Raw genomic sequence first — 19,577 nt, 5'->3', positions numbered from 1 at the left:
GTGATTTGGGGGTAAAACAGGCACGATTATCATACTGGCTGTGCTCTCTGCATACGGATCTACTCTCATCTGGGGTGTCTAGGACCCCTTAAGTCATAAGCCCTCGAAAACAAAGGCATGTAGTCTTCTACATCTATAGTCACTGACGAAAGACGAGAGTTTAGAGGTCCTCAAGTGAAATCTAAAATATTTCAAGCGAAACACGTTTTAAAATTCTCCCACGATTCTATTACCAGTATAAATTTACCCCGGATGGATGGAAATTCTATTTCAGAGCCATACACAATAATATTGTGTAATTACAATTAATGACTTTTGTAGTTATTCGACTATTGTCAACGCCAGGTTTCTTGAACATTGTTTTTCTAATTTAATTCAATAATATATTAAATATTTACTATTCAAATCATCAATTACATTAACATTATAAATTTTCATAAATAATCTTAAAACAGCTGATACTTATAGTATAAAGTATCTCGTGGATTATTTCGTAAGTTCGAAACATCCTTAATGCGTAGATTTATCTACAGAATCATTATTACAGATTCATTTGCAAATTATGAAATCGTTGATTTATAGCGCAAACCTGAAGCGATGTTGCGATCAAGCTCAGTACTTTTAAGCGAATTCCACGCACCGCCGGAAGAAGAAGGAAAGGAAGACTCCAGAGTAGGAGCTACCGCGCGTATCCAGCCACTTTCATTGTTATTCGATCTGCCTTACACCAAAGGTGCAACATAAGCACTCTCATCTTCGGAGGAATCAACAAACACTCGTCATACTAGCTTTTCCATATTCTGGAAAAATCGTACTCGCAACACCGAATTTTCAGTGAGTACCAAAATTTAAAAAATTACAATTGCCTATCACCATCGCACGTTTATGTTAATCGAAGCGCTTTCTTCTTGCCGCTACTTTGGATTAAGAAAAAGTTGCGCACTTTTATTTTCTTTTAGCAATTAATTTAATGCTGTAAATATTTAATAATTTATACTAATTTAATATTTCATAAAGAAGGATAAGGACACGGTAGCTGCCTCTTAATAAAAAATCGTAACAACGATTTTTCACTTTTAAAAAATTTTTAAATCGTTTACTGCACTTATGAAAGGTACATGGTTTTACAAATTCTTTATATTCTTTAAATTATTTATCTTCTTTTAAACTAACATTATTTCTTTTTAATTTTAGTGAGAATAATAATTCCATCTTGCACGTAGTATTTTTAATCTTTGCACGGAAAGAACGAGAAAGGAGAGATTTGTAATCAGAACAGATAGGAGAAAATACAATAATTCTGTTGGGAAAAAATTGCAAAATCGGTATAGTGGTAGCGGGTTAACGGAGCGCGAAAGCAACAGATGAAATCAACGTTGAGTCGCGCATTAGCATACAAAAATAGTGGAGTTGGCCTTATTCGTTTCTTACGCTCGCGATTCATACGTTCTGCCGAGACAATAAGATTTCGCGTCGGACGTTGTAAAAAAGTAAAATAGTTGCGTGTACCTGAATGAAACACCATGGTGTTCTAGTATCGGCCAATTAGGAAATTGGGAAACTTACGTTGCATCTGTTGCTGGGAAACTGTATTGTTTTTCATGCTGTAACGTTGTCCGTTTGTTTCAGCGTTCAAGAACAAAGTTCGCCGTAAAGAGGATCGTTTGAATTTGCAAATCGAAGAAGCGTTGAGTAACACGAGAAAGAAGCTTTACCGAGTAGAAAATATTACCACCATATAACAAGGGTGAATTTAATTTACGTTCTATTCGCTTTGAATGGGTAGCAGGAAATTAATTCAGCGAAGATAAGAAACGAAACTCTATATACATATAATAGGAAATCGAGGAGTAACAATAGAGGCAGCTCGAGTTGAACAAACTGTCCGAATTATGCTTCCTGGTTTTCACCCGATTGTCGCTGAAACAGAGACGGAAGGAAGACGCATTCATGCTCTGTTTCAGCGGCTCGGATTCGCTGAGTTTCTACAGGATATACCTACGGCGATATTTTAATGTTACCGTCACACGTGAATCTGTACGGTTCCTTGCATTCACCGAATCTCGAAAGTGTCATTGCAACTGTGTTTACCATTGAAACTCGAGGAACAATGACTTGGCCACCTCTTTTCTATGTACACGTTAAACGTTTAATGGTTTTCACCTTGAGTTCTTTCTGCTTTGATGATCTGTAGATTTCAGAGTGCATCCTCCTGTTGCAATTTCACCAAGTTGAAAGCCAGGATGAAATATTTTATTTTAAATTGTCAGGGAAAGAATGCCAACTACTCCTTGGTTCGTTTAATTAAATTATGATTAGATTGTAGATTTTATTTACTCATTTTCTATATTATTGGTACAGATGATGATCATCTGGCTACCAGTGATCTTGTTGCTGACGTTCAGGTCGATTATTCCTGTTCTTTCAAACGTTGGTAATTGGGAAGCCTGCGGTGGAAGATTGGAACGTGCTCTGGATACACTTCATAAAGATTCTAGTAGAAGAAACAGATTAAAAGAAGAAGAGGCTGGCATGTTTTATCAACAAGAACTACGTTCTGCACCTCTCGAGATGTCAGTCTCCCGGATTGCCGTTAAAGTAATATTAACTGCATGAATTGTATGAAAGATTCATTTATAGATTTACCTTTTTTCAAATTTATTATACTTTGCAACAGTTCTATACAGGTATATTTATTATTATTCATTTTATCTGACTGCTTTATTATGTTTTTAGCTACCACAAGGGGCCAGAGACACTGGAAATCCATCGGCAAGGGTGGAAAAGTGTGTTTACGAGCCTAATAATAATTCCCTTCAAACTCGAGTGATGTTCAACGACTTGTCTGTCACTGGATTGGTGTCATTAATGCCACGGGATCATCAACCACCGATACCAGCAGAGTCTTGTAGAATGACACTAAGATTAAGACGAGCAGGAGTGGATTTTTTGACTAGCCCAATTGCTCGTGGCAGAGGACAAATGCGTATTCGAACAGAATCTAGTTTTCTGGAGCCAAGATTCGCCTCTATTTACGCTTATGGTTGTCATCCAACGCGTTTGGATAAACAGATCAAGAGGCAGGATAAATGGCCTCCGTTCTATCCACCTCGAGACGAGGTACATTTTCTTTTTTTAATAATTTGATTATACTTTGAATGTAAGGAGTAGTGTGTAAAATTATTATATCATTTACAGTACACATTGTTGCCTGCAACACATGGCGAGAACTACGAGGCAGCAGAACCAAGGCAGTTGGTGGGTGTTTCAAAGGAAGTGGATGTTGTAATTCCAAACGAAACTCGTCAGTCTCGTTTCCTAAGTTCACCAGTTGCAAAACTAGGTATTTGGAGGAAAAACGTTTGGCTCACTAAGCCTTCGCCACAGGAAAAAGGAGCTCTCGTCGAGTCCAGCTTTCTGAAAGGTCCCTTGAGCATTCTACGCTTTCCAGGATCTTTCGAAAGTAGCCAGGAAGTCAGTGATCGTTCCATAAGAATCTCAAGATCAGTGGAGACAATCGCCTCTCAGGGTTGTGCAAGCTCGTTGACCAGTAAGAGACCAATAGCCAACGAAACTGGCAATTGTACCGAAGGACAGAAGAGTTTGAATAATGTGACTGAGATTTCTTTGAGGAGTTTGAACGACAGCGAGACAAAGACGAATTTTAAAAGGGAAAACACGTATCACGATGCTCCAAAGGAGACCAGACAATTGTACATTGATGAAACTTTGGATAATATATTTCCAACCGATTTGGAGAATGATAGTAGAAGTTGGCAGTCTAAAGAACACATTGCCAGAGAAATGGAAGATGTATTTCTTCGAGGTGCTAGCCAGGCTTTGACCAGATACATTGAGAAACAATTGCATCCTGCTATTAAGGAGACACTGATGATTTCTATGGGATACACCATTAGTTATGGATAACGCACGCTTTATTTTTCGCTTGTTAGCAACTTTTAGATGCCTAATTTCAGTTGTAGCACATGGTATAGATAGCGAGGAAATCCAAGTACAATTGGAGTCACGGTTTTGACGTTGATGTCTAGTCTTATCTTAATTAAATTGGAATTAGAGTTTAGTTAGACAGAAGGCTTTAACGAAACAATAAGCTGATCGAAGCTGTACAGGAATAAACGAAAATTTCAAAGTATTATAGAATTATTCATGTAATAGAATAATGGTTTTAAATTCTGAAGGACTTTGGTTCCTTCTTTGGGGTATTTAATGTATTCTAGTACTTGTAAAATGTTATAAATTTTTAAATATATAATTAGGTTAAAATACTTTTTCGAAGTTATTCTTTTACCCTATTCTATGTACCTACTCCATTTTCCTGATTATTTCTTTTTAAGTTTAATTACAGCTATTTATGAGCAGTAAATTAAATAAACAATTTTCGTAAGTTTGCATACCGACATAATATCATCTTGGGGTGTTAGGGACCCCGAAGCACCGATGGTACTCTGTATACCGACATTATGGCATTGATGGCGCTCTCAGCATACCGACCTAAAATCATTTGGGGTGTCAGGGACCCCGGTGCATCGGTGATGTTCTGTATATACCGGCATGATTGCATTTGGGGTGTCAGGGACCCCGGTGCATCGGTGGCGTTCTCAGCATACCGACCTGAAATCATTTGGGGTGTTAGGGACCCCCATGCATCGGTGGCGCTTTCTGTACACCGACCTGATATCATCTGGGGTGTCAGGGACCCCGGTACATCGGTGGTGCTCTCTGTATACCGGCATGATAACATTTGGGGTGCCCGGGACCCCGATGCATCGGTGGCACTCAGCATACCGACCTGATATCATCTGGGGTGTCAGAGACCTCGAGGCACCGACTATACCGACATGTCATCTGGGGTGTCTGGGACCCCATAGGTCACGAGACCTCGAAAACAAAGACAGTCAGTTGTCGTGAAGTTTCCACCGTTTCTATATAGATGGCGCTAAGATCGAATTTTAAAAATTATGGCGGTCTTTTTAAAATACAAGTTTGTCAAAGGTTTATTATGATAGTTCTTGGATCTCGTTGTTAAATAAAATAATAATTAATTATTCATTATTAATGAAGTGAACGTGTATAAAACTGGTCTTACAAGGTCGTGGTAACTTCGTTTTTAATTATATAGCTGTAAAATTAACAGTAATCTTGTACGAAAGTTGTACTCAAATCAAATAACAATTATTAATTATGTACTACATAAATGGCTATAAAACCGGTATGAGAAAATTGCGGGAACCTTACTCTTTATAATGCAATTATAAAAGTTCACAGAATAATTTTCATACTTGAGAAATTAATAAAATATCGGAAGTATGTAACTGCGGTACGGAGCGATATGATGGATACAAAAATCAATTTTTATTAAATACTCACGAATTAAATGTTACTAAAAACCATTGAGGAACGTAGTTCGAATCGTTGGCTGCAAGATGCAATCATAAAATGTTATAAATTGTTAATATATATGGTAAAATTAATAAAAATTCAATGGGTATTTAATGAGACCGGCGACTACACAATCGCTACAATAATAATTGCTAATAACTCAGTAATTACAAGTAAAATGTACACAAAATAGGTATTAGAAAATTCGTCAGGTATTGTTCTTCGAGGATAAATTATGAAAGTGCAGTTCTTAGTAGTAATTAACGTGTAATTAACGATTGTTGTATGGCTTATGAGTTTAATGGGACGCGTGTGCTTCTCCGACCACGCCCACTATTTGACCATTGCGCAACTGTTCTGCGCAGGTTGCGGCGGCCATAATGCGCGCATGCGCAGAAGACGTGCTACCTCTTTGCACCTCCTACTATCCTAATGGCCGGAGTATAATTCAGACCATAGTTTCCCCCACCCCGCCTACCCAAGAATAGTGCCACCTCTTTGCACCTTCTATTATCCTGATACCAGGAGTACATTTCAGACCGTAGATTCCCCCACCCTACCGCCCCAAAAATCATACAACCTCTTTGCTGATTCTGTTATCCTATTATCAGGAGCAGTTTCTGGAACTGAAATTTTTAGGTCGAGCATCACTATTCTTTCGTTAATATTATAATTATAAACAATCAGTTATTTAGTTATGTTTATAATTTACACAATTTATTAGACTTGTTTAGTTTTAATGAAATAATTTATTTTCTCATACATTAGAAAAATATTAAATTATAATTAAATTATAATATTATAAATTGAGTGAATAATATATTTCTTTTACTGGTAAAGAATAAAAAGACGATGATAAATTTAAAAAGCTGTAGAATATTGTACATTTTTAATAAAAGTTTCTAACCACTAATAGTCAATTTTTATAATAATCAATTTAGTATGCCACAAATTTCATTTCCCACGACGAAGTTTTTCATTATCTGTAAAAGGGAATTATCATCTTTAATACAAGTTATTCATTTGTTAAATAAAATTTTACAATTTCAAATAAAAGCCTTACAGTGTGAAATTCTGAAATATTCTACGATTCTATGTGGAAAATTCTATTTAGAAACCTATCTATTTACATTTATACGTACAAACGGAATGCTTTTGAACGATACTTAACATGAGAATGGGTCGATTCGAACGACAAAGCCACGGTGTAGTGAAAAGAAACACTCTTCCCGTCTTGCGAATCCGTTGCGATTATGCAAACGATGCATTAAAGTGTATCCCATCGAAACATGTTCGACGTTCTCGTGAAAACTGCATTCTCAAAATGCTACGTCGCATTGCTGCTCTCCTTTGTAATCTCAAGAATCCCTTTGAATATAACATTTTCATAAATGATTGCCACTAGAGGAAATAAGATCTCTTTGATTTTCTATAAGAGAAGGAAAACTAGATTAAATATCTCTGTTAAATTATGCAATGATAAAAGGTTAAACTAGTTTGAATAGATTTATCACCTTTCAATTAGAAGACTGTAACTACTCTTCACCATGAAAAAGATTTCTACAATTTTGTTCTCTGATTTCCTGTAAATAAGAAAAGAAATGTTAAATTATGCAATGATAAAAGGTAAACGAGTTTAAATAATCACCTCTCAATTAGAAGATTGATTGCTCTTCAATTACAGGGGGTACAAGCATACAGTGTTGCTAATTTTGCAATGCTGTTCATTATATCAGATACTAATTACACATTGAAAAGTTTCAACTGCAGCTTTTAAATATAAATCCATCGATATTCTTCTCTGTATCTGGTATAAAAATGAAGATAAAACCTGCAACAGTTATAGATTCTATAAAATATGCAACCATCAAAGTGTTAAATCATGCAATGATGAAATGGAAACGAGTTTGAATAAATTATTTTACTTTTCAATTAAAAGTGCATCAGAGCCTCGACGATTGCTTTCCTTTATTTGTGTCTTCTTAAAAATTTTCCTCCTGATTTATTCATCAATTATTCCATCAGCAGAGATCTGAAAAAAAATACAATTCCTGGTTAGAAAATAAAAATTTGAAGGAAGAGTTATAGAAATATGACGAACCTTTGTTAAAAATGAATGTTGATTCGCTGAGAGAGCATCAGGAAGAAGAGGGTCCGAGTGAAACCTGGATAATATTTATTAGAGAGCATTGAACCATGAGTTTTTTCACTTTACCCCATAAATCAACCCTTAACGTTCGTCCCTTTGCAATCTTCAACGACGTTTTCAACTTTCTTCTGGCCAAGTGACTGGAGACGGGGAAAACTTTTCATTTTTTTTTTTTATTCCCACTAGGGGAGGGAAGAAAAGTTGCCCTCGTAAAACTATCAACGATTCTATTCGACATTCTCCAGCTCGAAAGTGACCATTACTTCAAGAACTTGGGGATCTGAAACACGACGACTAAGAGTGAATGTTTATTCCTTTCTGAAGTGAATATTATTTGAGATAATTGAAATAAATCTACACACAAATCTACAGAGTAAATTTTGATAAAAGACAAAAGAGAAAAGTTCTGTGTTATTAAGGTATTATCGATTAAGTGAAGATTTCTTGAATTTATATATTGTTCTGAGCTTTCTTCTTCGAGGACAAAGGCGCGTAACGTCAAATCAAGCCAGCCCTTAGTCTACGCAGAGAGGAAATTCGAGCTGTCAGGAAACAGACGTCCTGGCCAGGACGTCTAACGTCATAGGCAAACCCGAGATCGCGTAATTAACAGGATATATCCTTCCCAATCCACCCTAAGCATCGGTGGAAACGGCTTCTCCGTCTTGCGAACGGGGATTGAGATCGTGTTACGCCGCTGTCGGTTACAGCAACCACTTGCTAAAGTCACCTAAGACGATTAACAAGATTGATTGGAATTTCTGAGCTTTGCTTACCCGCTCTCTCGATTGTTTTCTTCTTTTTACCATCTTAATCACTTTGATACTCTGTTTAACCCAATTAACTCTACAAACCAGTGGAGCAATCATTATTGTCCTATGGAGGAATCAATAAAAGTATTAAGTGTAAACTTTAATTTTTAATTCTTAACGTTCCTGACAAAGTTATTGGAAATTTTTAAAAAGATTCTAGGATTTATCGACGAAGAAGTGTTTAATTTCTTAATAGAGGGATCAGCTGAGTCTTCTAATTAAGCTATTTCTTAGAAGATTAAGAAAAGAAGCTCGTTGAAATATTAAGCTCTTTTTACTAAATAAAATTTATATAAGCACTAATGTATTATAGTCCTGATCAATTCACTTCATAGATCAATGTTCTAACTATCTATAAATCATATGAAACGTTCCTACTTTTAACTGTACCTCCAAATAATAAATGATCTCTCATTTTCAATCAATCTAACGTTAATATTAATACAATATATATGTATATTATTAATGTAAGTTTAAATATGAGAAACATAGACGAACAAGTTCGTCCAGTCAGCGATGACGAGTTAAGATTAAATAAGAGCCGCAAGAACGTTGTTCACGATCGTTTAATAATTTTGTGTCTGTAAATACGATGTGATTAAACGCACGGTTGCTGCAGGAACCGGAAACTTGCTCCTGTTCGTGCAGCTTTATTGATCTTTCGTGAAAATTTCGTCGTTTACTTTAGCACGTGAAGGCGAAAAGTTGCTGGGTAGGAAAGTTTCCCTAGAAATAAGGGTGCTAACCGTCTTGGAATAAAGTGGCAACTACCTAACACGCGAGTTACACCTGTATCTGCGCGAAACACCATCAACTTTGCAACAACGTTCCTGGGAAATCCTGTTTCTCTCTGTCGACTATGGAAATCGAAAGATCGTGCTGAAAATAAGAAACATTATTCATTTTATAAATTTCAATCGAAGCAAGAGTAAATTTTGCGTTATTAATTTGAAAACTTTGACGTACCTTTAAAACCAATCTCCAAAGATATGAATAATTGCTTAGAGAATGAATTATTCAATTGTTTCCTCCTCCGACGGACGGTTACTATTTTCAAAATGTTATAAAAGTCGACGAACAATGTTCCTTATTTCCGAAAAAAAGGGTTGGATGAAATCTGAAAGGGTAAGCTTGGTGAATAAAAAAAAAAGGAAATTCTATGGTAGATCGGAATCGACGGGATGGAAATAAAACGTTCCAGGGTCTGGTGGTTAATAATGAAAAGCAACGGCGAAGATAGTCTGAGAACTCTTAAATTCTGCAGCACGGCGTAATTAAAAGGACCCACTGAATCTTTCAGATTCGCTTAATGAAACGCCGTGAAAATTGATTTTTTACCTCCTTTCGCTCCTTGTTTCTTTCAGGTACCACTGCGACACCGCTGGACACGCTTCCTTCTCTATTTTAATAATTCTGAGGATAATAAAGGTGAGAAAAATTAAGGAAAATGATGTATGAAATAGTATAAGATAAATAATAATGAAAACTTTTTGAAAATTTCAACTGAATTAATGTACCAGTGAAAGATTCAAAAAGAAAAGAGTTTGGAAAATGTGGAGATCAACTGGTTTAATCGCATAAAATTCTCTGTTCTTTAACTTCCAGAGGGAAGAAGTAGAAAAGAGGGAAAGAAGTTTGATCAGTAATATTATTAAACTAACACAGTCCGGAAGGATGTTTAAGCTTCCGGGCTAAAGTTGGTGTACTTCTAAAGAAATTACAATATTGAATCGCATGAAATTAATTCTGAAGAACTCTACATTCGCCTGGCTTTATCAGAGGCAAACGAGTGAAAGAAAAATAAAGTTTAATAAGTCAGGCCTTATCAGGACTAACAAAATTGACTAAAAAATTAATGGAATAATTTCAATGTCTAACAAACTCTTTCCTTATAAACAATTGAATCTATCTGTTTTAGTTTAAATGAAACAAAAAGGAAGCAAGAGGGAAAGAAGGAACTTTTTAGGGTACCTGATTTCAGTTTCAAAGAAACAACCCCAAAGATTTTTCAACAGAGCTCTTTTCTTTTCCTCACTGCCCAAAAAAGAGAAAAAAAAGTCCACTTACAAGTACAGGTGCACTTTGGAAACGTTTCACAGAAGTATCATGCGTATGAAAAGCACACTTTACAAAAGACGCCTCTCACGCACACATCAGACAAACACGCTCCTCGCCTTATCTCTCCTCGAAGACTCGATTTCTGTAAAAAAATTTCACTTTAGATCATCGAGCAATAGTGCATCGTATTATCGCGAGGAACTCAGAAAACCCCTTCGTTTCCTCAAGAAAAACCAATCTCTCAACGAGTTTCATCGTTGAGGAAAGATTCAAGATTAAAGAGAATTAAATCAAGTTGAAGTCGAATCACTGATGGAAAAACTATTCTGGCCCTGAAAAGCAATATTGACTCTTCTCTGGTGTTCTATGTACACGAAAAGCAGTGCGTTTTAAACTGATTTCAATACCTCTCTTTCTCTATTCTATGATACATACACTATGTACACAGTCTGTCTTTGTACAATGTTTCCTTAGAATACAAAACAATGAAACAGAGAAGAAGAAAAGAAGTGGGATAATTATACAGAACAAGTTCCCATTTTAATTTACCATTTAAGAATAAATCTTATTGAGAAATTTTTAGATAGAATGATGGAAAGTGTTCCTATTTAAAAAGAAATATATCTGGATCAATTCTGTTCTGCATAATTATCAAAGTAAGAATGTTGGACCGATAACAAATAACAATTTCAAGTAAATTTCAACGAAAGCAACGTTAAAGCTATAAAAGTCAATGACTTTAATTAACAACGAATACCCCCTAGTAACCGTGAATAGACTTCTTCTATTCACTCGCTCAGTTTCATCACTCAGACGTTCACCACTAGCCTTTTGTTACACGCAGGTAGTTTATCTTCTTTTTTTACAGATTCTTTTTACAGGAAGTTGCGATCGAAACGTAGGTCCCTCTCGCTTTCTAACAACAGTTTCATTTAGTTTCTTTCACTGCGAAGCCTCGACGAGGCTAGGACGCGGCGTTCTCAGTTCTTTCGTGCACAACTTGGCTCGAATCGTCGCGATTTATACAGTCTCTGATGGCTTGGAGCACGACTCGCACCCTTCTGTCGAGGGCTGTAAGGTGGGGTTCCCATAAAACAGGTGCCACGGGGTCCTTTGCTATGCTTCTCTTCAACGCTTCGCTCAATGGTATCGGTCCGTTATGAAATCTGTTAAAAATAAACAGAAAAATGCGATGTTAATTAATCAAGCGGTTAAACGGACGTATTTTATATAAACGACAATTTCTTTTTCATTTAACCGGCGCAAAGAATTTATTCGACGATATAACTCCCCGGTTCGGGGGGAATAAAAACACGGGCCGTAAACAAGCCAGAAAACGAGAGTAAATCTAAAACTGCTCGCGGCAGCTCCGAATGCTCGAAATCCCGGCATATTTAAGAGAAAAGCTCGAAGATAAACCTGTTCCATTAAAATACAAACAACCAGCCACGGGACTGGTGGTATAAAGATAAATTCATCTCCCAATGGGCATCATTATCGGACAAATAAACAGAGAAGATCGTCTGCATTTTTAAACATTTGTATTTCTATCGCTGGTTAACAATTTGCTGACGAGAAAAAGAAGGAAAAAAGAAAGATTCTTTATCAAACATGGGATAGGCTCCTTTCAGCCCGGAACAACGTACCCACCACCGGGGCTTTCAATATTCACGGAATCAAAGTAACTCGAACGTTTTTAATAAACATGCAAATCCGTGGACGCAGAAGTCGTCGGGAGTCGAAAGATTAAAAAACGTGACCCTTCGGGTCGCCGGATTGATCATGTCACCGACCGGGTAGCACAAGAAATTTTTCAATAAAAATGCAAATACCACGGGTAATTAGAAGTTGGAACGGTAAGACGCGATCTTTTTGTACGTACCGAAGAAGTTCGCGCCTTACGTTTGTCTCGGGTTGGAAAAGCTGCAGGAAAATTATACTCCCGGAGATATCATTCGTGACCGCAGGAACGTCCTTCGAGATTTCGAGAGACACGGTCCGATGATAATGGAAGATCTGGCTCCTCCTTGCGGAACAGACGATGAATAAAGTATCGACTTAAGCGGACGGCTCGCGAATCCTATTTGTACCATGTACTGGGTGATCTATACGATTCTTCTCTATTTCAAGGTGTTGAATTTCGAAGCGGGAACAAAGCGAATTCGATCACTGGAGCGTTAGAAATTTTTATTTTTCTGAATTTTGTGAAAAGGGATTCAATTGACTAAACTTTTGATACAAAAGGCTTTTGAGAAAATTAAATTGTAATTTGGGAATAAATTTTCTCCCCTGATATATAGGGTGTTCGACAACAGGTGGGCAAAATTTGAAGGGATGATTCTAGGGATCAAAATAAGACGAAAATCGAGAATAACGAAATAGCGTTTGTGGCTTTATTTTAAAAAGCGCCTGAAACCTGCAACCCGCCTAGCACCGACGTCTGAACATCGGGTCAGCAGGGGTCGGTACAGTCATAACCAAGAATCGTTGAATAGTAGAAACTTACCTCGTGCTATTCTATTTCTCAGTACTACAGCATTCGGCTTCTATTCTTGGTTATGACTGTACCGACCCCTGCTGACCTGACGTTCAGTCGTCGGTGCTGGGCGGGTTGCAGGTTTCAGGCGCTTTTTACTGGAATTTTTAAACGTTAATTACTGGAAAATAAAGTCGCAAACGCTATTTCGTTATTCTTGATTTTCGTCTTATTTTGATCCCTAGAATCACCCCTTAAAATTTTTCCCACCTGTTGTCGAACACTCTGTGTATAAAATGGCACGGTTGATCTAGGAAAGAAAATGAAAGGTAAATAGAATTTCTATTTGTTCAACTGCTGAATCGTTTTTTAAAGGAACACCTAGTACGTGGACACATAGGTACACTTAAGGACACATTCCCAAAGAAGCACGCGGGGATAAAAGTATTTTTCTGGGTGGCTACTTTTCGATGTCACTGGGGAACGCAGAAAAGCACGCTTTCGACGAGAAAGGGATAAAGACTCGATCGAACGTCTTTTATACCATTTGTACGATTATGGTACTCGAGAAAATTGATGATCCTAAACGACAGAGCCGTTTAATATTTATCTGATAAAAATTTCAGTCACCTTTTGCTAATATTTCTCATTCGAAACATAATGCGAGTATAAAAATTTCACGATCTATTATTCGTAGGTCTTACTATTGTCTCGGTCTTACTATTACAAGGAGATCGCTGGCACGAGTATAAATTCGAATGAAATCGTGCTGGTAGTTTCAGCCGCATTAAAGAAGCCCACACGCTGTCCATTAAACCCGACATTATAGGATAATTGCATCCTGTGGCTACTTCATTGCAGCTACTTCATCGTGTCAGTCACGGTTGCTTCTTTCATTATGACTTCGTTTTCATTCAATTCCCCTTTCATCTACGAAACAGAGACGACGCGAGCTTGCTAAATAATTAAATCTACAACATGATACCGTCTCTAATTAGCCGACAGACTAACGTGTGTCCAATTACTTATTCATAATTTCGTTTAGCAAGGAAATCAGTGTCGCGATAAATTCAACTCGAAGGAAGTTGATGAATTTTTAATAATTAAATTCCCTTATGATGGAAATTTGAGAAACTGAAAATTGTAAAAGGATCAACGGACCGGTACAAGAATCACCGAAGACGAATGGGTGACCCGTTAAAGGGTTAAAGGAATGAGAGGATCTAGCGCCTTTTACCTGAAGTGAAATTCAATCCGAGGATTGTAGAATTTTTATCGAGACAGCGGCAGGTGTCGGGAGCGTTGCCCGAAGAAGATATCCGAGTTAGCGGCTCGTAACGACGGCTTAAAGCAATCTGCCGAACAAATCGATGATCGAACGTTGAAATCGTGCATCGTTCACCGATGTGTGTACACGCTCGCTACCGGGGACAAATGGTACAAGCTAGGCGCGAGTACGAAATCCGCTCTGGTCGAATTTATCGCGACCGTAAAAAGCCCGTCCCCGTGAATCCGCATCAAAGCGGAGATTCACGAGCGATGCCGGCCAATTCTGGTAAAACGTTTCACTCCGAAATCCGCCTTATCCAGCTTCGGGGCCACGGCTCGTAAAGTTTTCCCGGCGTTTCCCTTTTCCGAAATCCGCCGAGAGGCTCTGCTGTCCGCTCTGAATTGTAAATTTCCTGCCGGATCGATCTGTCGCTCGGCGAACGTCTCGAAAGACCGACGATCTCTGAATCTTATCAACAATTTGTTAAATGAAATTTGTTTACAATTTCCAGTTGGATGCACATTGCCTAAATATACAGTAAGAAGAATAATTGTAAACAGAGGAAGGTAAATTTCAGAGAGGATTATCACGATGAAAAGCTTTCAATCTTACCAGAAAGTTAAAAGAATCGAGAAGGAAAGAGGATGCGGTTTACTAGAGTACACTTCGCTACTTTCCTTCCTACGCAAAGATTCCCAAAGCGTTCGTGAAAACTTACTTTAAAAGGGTGCTCAAGGTGGTCTGTCTGATCATGCAGCACTGCAAAATAGGAGCCAAGATGGATATTTCATCGTGGAAAGGCCTGCCAAATCCTCTGCCGTGATCCAAGTGCAGAGGGAACGTGTTGTTACCGAATATCTTGAAGGTCTCGTAATGGTGTCTGTCCATGTTGCCCATGAGAAAGTCGAAAACAGCCATATCCATCAGATCCAATAATCTTCGACCCTCGTCGTAAGGCGGTATTTCCTTCACCAACGAACAGTAATCGGAATCTGAAATCATACACAGACGTGTTATTTAAAATATCGTAGAAATAGTATAAACACAACTGCCCTTTTAACCTCTCGATGGCTCACAAAATTCTGGGCCCTCAGACCGAAAAACTTTCCCTCTTTTCGGCCAGTTTTCAGAGGTCGATCGCTGTCCCTTACGCGAGGACCTTAGGCGTACGAATCGTACACCATGGGTGACGTGGAAACCTATTGATACGAATGTAGCCTCAATACGCTCTGATAAGTTCATACGGCACCCAAGGTGCATCGAAGGCCCTCGCCCTAGGGTCCAGGGCCACCCTTACTCGCACCCACCATTCATCTATCGACTCTTCGGCGCCGACATCTATACCTTAGCCTAAACTTTAGGGCCTAAACAGTTACTCGGATTCACTTAGTTCTAAATAATCGTGATTCGCACCCATGTGACCACCCAGTTCACCCACCCACGCCAGAATATTATTTCTTATTCTTTATCCCGTAACGTTAATAGATCGTTACCGTGCTCCCATTGCGCCTTTTTCCGCTTGTGATAACTTCTTCTCCAGGGATGTCGCCATGCTTTCCTAGCGGCGAAAGATTTATCCGGCAGGTACGCGGCGAAGCTACCTTCCAGAGTGTCCGGATTTCCGCAAATCGCGTGAGCGGTATCGCAGTAATAACTGCACTTCCCGTGGAAGCAGATATTGCCAGCCGGACTGACGAAGAACGTCTTCAACAGTTCACCGTCGGCGATCTGATAAATCTCTGTCGTTAGGTTCAACGTTCGACCGGTGACCGGCATCGCCCTGCGGAATCCCAGCAGCCTGGAAAAAGGAAATTCGATTGGAACTGTATCTAAAAACAAGAATTCTTTTAAAGAAACTTTCGGCAAATAAATTTCTTGATATTTTGGAAATGATTGTTTCATTTTTATTTCAATTACCTGTCCAAGTGGAATGCCGCTATTTCCGCCGTGTGCCTCTCGAAATCGGTGAAATAGAAATGATTCGGCAGGGTCTGTTGTTCCCGCGGAAACCTGTCGCAGAAAAATAAACACCGTACTCGTCAAGTCATTAAGTCGTTTCCTTTTCGCCACGCGATAAACGCGCGTTTTACAAGAAACGCGAGTTCCCGTGGAAAATGTTTTCGCAGCCAGTCCCGTGGGAAATCCATTGTTTTCTGGGATATATTTTCCTGTTCAAGGGCGTTCGTCAAGGTTCGCCGACGAGAAGTTCCCGTGAAAACGGGCGAAAGAAGAGAGAAGAGAAAGTGGAAACGGAAAGTGGCTCCTTTCGTCGCGATGTTTGATCATCCGTGAAGAAACGATGTCTTCCATGATTAAACGCAACGGCATCGTTTTTTCAACAGGAAGCGATGACAGAAAATAAATCTCTACTTTCATTTTCTATTTCTCGAATTCACTCGTTTCGAGGAATAACGACGCTCGTTAAATGCCCGCCGTGTAATTCGCGCGTTCGAATCAAGCGCCGTTATCTTATGTCATTTCGAAAATTGCCTTTCCGATGGAGTCACTCGATTACCATCAATTTGAAACACGTCACGTCATCGGCAATCGCGTTACCGTCAAGGCAAGAATTTTCCAGCCTCGGAACCGTTCGACGAATCGAATTAAATCGAGGCGGAAGGAATTTTTCGTCGATCAAACTGTTTTCCCCTCGACGCTTTTCCACGTTGGAAAAATATTTTCCTCGTTCAAGGCCGCGGCACGTACGAACGAACGGAGCCTCGAGACGTTGGAATCTAAAAAGGAGACGATTTTCCCGAGAAAACACAACCGTCGTATCCGGGGGGTGGAGGAGAAAGACAGTGGAAGTTAAGAAAACGGAAGAGACGCCTATCCTTTCTTTTTCTACGCTTCCATCGCGAAAATCGACGACGATAAATAAAAAAAGACCACCCTGGGGAATCCTTCTCGTACGTGTACACCTTTCCCTCTTTCGGAATATATCAGAAGGGACAAAAAAGTACTGGAAAATTCTGGAGATGTACCGACGTTGAACGAATACGCGTCACCGAAACTTCATGAAAATGTAAATAATGGAAGAAACCTGTTCGCGAAAACAATCATCCCCAAAACGAAATTTCATGATAAAGATATTATCAACGCTTCGAGCAACAATATGTATTCAACAATAAATTATATATGAAATATTCAAAGAATCAGCGTTTTAATTACCGGTGTACCCGGTTTGAAAATTTTTAATTTCCTATTAATTCAGAGTTCTGCAATTTATTGCAATTACGGTGGTAATGTACTTCTAATTACACTTCGAATATAATTTTACAACGCACCAATTGATATTTAATATAAATTAGCATTAATTTGCCTGCAACTTCGTGTTGGGTTTTATCGTTATTCCATCTAATTGGTTAATGAGGAACATCATTTTTCACCCCTGCAACAAGGTGAAGTGTTTCACTGGTAATTACGATGATCAAGATCATTCAGTGCAGAAACTAATTACCACGGAACGATAGCTTCATCGTGGAATGAAACAAGGGAATCGAATAAATAAGGAGAAAAAAAAAAAAAGGAAGGTAAAGTGGAGAACCGAGATCGTTGTACTTTATCGGCCCCTGTGGTAACGGGAAGGGAAAAAGAACGAACCGTGCAATCCGGTAAGCCACCCCAGAAGATTCTTTCCTCGATCAAATATTTACCCACGATCTTCATGTAGATTTTACGAGCCACCTGGTACGTATTCGATGGATCTATGAACGAGGCTACCGCGAAACTGGTGCAACCGACAGCCTTCTTTTAAACACGTTGGTATACACTTTCGATTATAAATAAAATAAAAAGCTGCAAGGGTATGTATTATATTGAATTTCTTGTAATAAAGGGAGTATTATTCCATGTGAAATGTCAGCCGAGAAGTTCAACGTTTCACTGTGACTTTTTATCGACGAAACTGATAACGTTTGAAAGGTTCCAGAAGGAAATTAAAAAAATAATAATTAGAAATTAAAAAATAGTAATAGAAGTAATTTAAAAAATGGAATATTTTTGAACAGTGAGAAAAAGGTGGTAAGTAGTTGGATTCTCATGAAAAATGATTGTTAAATAAGACATGGTGAGGAAAACCGCAGACCGAATGCAGCGACTTTTCCGAGCGGGCCAGGCTAATTAATACGACGGTCGCCCGGTAATTAGCGCGTAATTTGCATCTGATTAAAAGTTAACTGGCGTCGCGAGGCTGCCAGACCAGCCGTTGCCTCCTGACCTTCCGACTTTGCTGGCATAATTTTGTTTACCAAGAGGTTCTTCGTCCGCGAATTTTCGTTCCTCGAAAGTGCACGGAAAAGATAACCGGTATTTAGCTGGAATAATTGCACGGATCAAGAAGGTGTCGCTGTTATTTCACGTTCAAACTACGAGTACTTCTGACGAATTGTTTCAAACGTTAATTGCAGGAGTTTATTAAAAAAAAGTTTGAATGAAAAATGAAATTCGCTTTTCAATGAATGCCTAAGACATTAATAGAAAATTGTTACCATTCAGCTCGGATTTTTATCAAAAAATTCTTCTATTAAATAAATGTACATTTGGACAATTCCATGGTTGCTGAATACTCAAGTGTTTAGGATTTTCGTGAATCCAGCAAAACCAGTTCCATTGGAATTCACGATACCGCGAATGAACTAACGCTAATTGCACTGCTAGTTAATTATGTAGGTCGATGGTAATTATCGATGCTCGATCGGTCGACAAGTGGCGAAGTGAAAAAATAATGTCCGTTATTTATCGTGCCATTTCCGTTTTTCAAGCGATTAAATCGAACATATTGGTCCGATCGATCGTTAATGTTCCAATTACTTGGTACAGAAAGTATCTTGAAAAAATATCGACGCTTTTTCTTATTTTCTCGTTTATAATTTCCTGGACTATAAACATTACCGGATGAGAGGAAAGAAAATCATTGAAATTTCGCTGGACGCGAAACAGGAGCAAAAAGGAAGCTGTTTTTAATAATCAAGTAAAAGTCAAACGCTGAAGTTCAACGAGAAATTTAATATAAACGTCGACTTTGGAACTCGTCAGAAAGTATAATAAAGTGGGAAACTTTTATTTTCAATGAGTCACCGTTTGAAATTCAAAACGTAACATTTCGAGCAAACAACTGGAAAATTAAATCATTAACACCTACGTTTTAAAGGGTTGATTTCTAACTAGATACAATTTATCAGAAGTTGCAAATAAATTTAATAAAATCCACAGGTGTAATTGGTAAAAATTCTCGTTTACTTCCACTTTTCCTTCCCTAAAGGAATCGGAAATCATCGGAAAGTAAATCGTTCGAATTGCCAAAAAAGCAAGGTCCGCAATCAAAGAGCGTTCAGGCTGCCTCGCAATAAAAAGGCTCGACAGGAGGAAATAATTTCCGAGGAAAAGAGCGTCGCCAGAAATTGTCCATTC

General features: G+C 38.3%; 2 protein-coding genes and 2 long non-coding RNA genes across 4 annotated transcripts in view; 2 read left to right on the top strand and 2 right to left on the bottom strand.

Moving 5' to 3' along the window:
* The first annotated feature begins 164 nt into the window (after positions 1 to 164).
* LOC123988195 lies at positions 165 to 1,284 on the top strand. The gene is made up of 4 exons (XR_006829751.1): positions 165 to 295; positions 583 to 834; positions 1,018 to 1,114; positions 1,195 to 1,284. It is a non-coding gene; the product is annotated as an uncharacterized LOC123988195 (long non-coding RNA).
* A 6-nt stretch (positions 1,285 to 1,290) lies between these two features.
* On the top strand, positions 1,291 to 4,125 carry LOC114877214. Its single transcript, XM_029189501.2, has 5 exons — positions 1,291 to 1,325; positions 1,630 to 1,747; positions 2,362 to 2,598; positions 2,737 to 3,120; positions 3,199 to 4,125. Exons 3-5 carry the CDS (start codon positions 2,362 to 2,364, stop codon positions 3,925 to 3,927), a joined length of 1,350 nt encoding a protein of 449 aa, XP_029045334.2. The 5' UTR covers positions 1,291 to 1,325; positions 1,630 to 1,747; the 3' UTR covers positions 3,928 to 4,125.
* Positions 4,126 to 6,287: 2,162 nt separating this feature from the next.
* Positions 6,288 to 7,311, bottom strand: LOC114877254. Its single transcript, XR_003789539.2, has 4 exons — positions 7,049 to 7,311; positions 6,915 to 6,983; positions 6,572 to 6,829; positions 6,288 to 6,383 (listed from the first exon to the last, which is right to left on the bottom strand). It is a non-coding gene; the product is annotated as an uncharacterized LOC114877254 (long non-coding RNA).
* A 3,052-nt stretch (positions 7,312 to 10,363) lies between these two features.
* Positions 10,364 to 19,577, bottom strand: part of LOC114877251 (extracellular serine/threonine protein CG31145) — a 38,456-nt gene continuing 29,242 nt past the window's right edge. Inside the window, exons 4-7 of the mRNA XM_029189582.2 lie at positions 16,083 to 16,175; positions 15,659 to 15,963; positions 14,884 to 15,157; positions 10,364 to 11,585 (exon numbers count right to left, since the gene is read on the bottom strand). Of these exons, the coding sequence (XP_029045415.1) occupies positions 11,384 to 11,585; positions 14,884 to 15,157; positions 15,659 to 15,963; positions 16,083 to 16,175 (874 nt within the window). The 3' untranslated portion in view covers positions 10,364 to 11,383. The remainder of the gene's footprint in view (positions 11,586 to 14,883; positions 15,158 to 15,658; positions 15,964 to 16,082; positions 16,176 to 19,577) is intronic.

The sequence above is a fragment of the Osmia bicornis genome, chromosome 10 (assembly GCF_907164935.1).
Source record: "Osmia bicornis bicornis chromosome 10, iOsmBic2.1, whole genome shotgun sequence".
NCBI lineage: Eukaryota > Metazoa > Arthropoda > Insecta > Hymenoptera > Megachilidae > Osmia > Osmia bicornis.
Note: the sequence above shows the minus strand (reverse complement) of the source record. Positions and strands in the feature narration are given on the sequence as shown.

Coding starts and splice junctions, on each gene's coding strand:
- LOC114877214 (XM_029189501.2), top strand. CDS start 2,362: ATGATGATCATCTGGCTACCAGTGATCTTGTTGCTGACGTTCAGGTCG. Junction 2,599..2,736: donor TCTCCCGGATTGCCGTTAAA/GTAATATTAACT, acceptor TTATGTTTTTAG/CTACCACAAGGGGCCAGAGA. Junction 3,121..3,198: donor TCTATCCACCTCGAGACGAG/GTACATTTTCTT, acceptor TATCATTTACAG/TACACATTGTTGCCTGCAAC.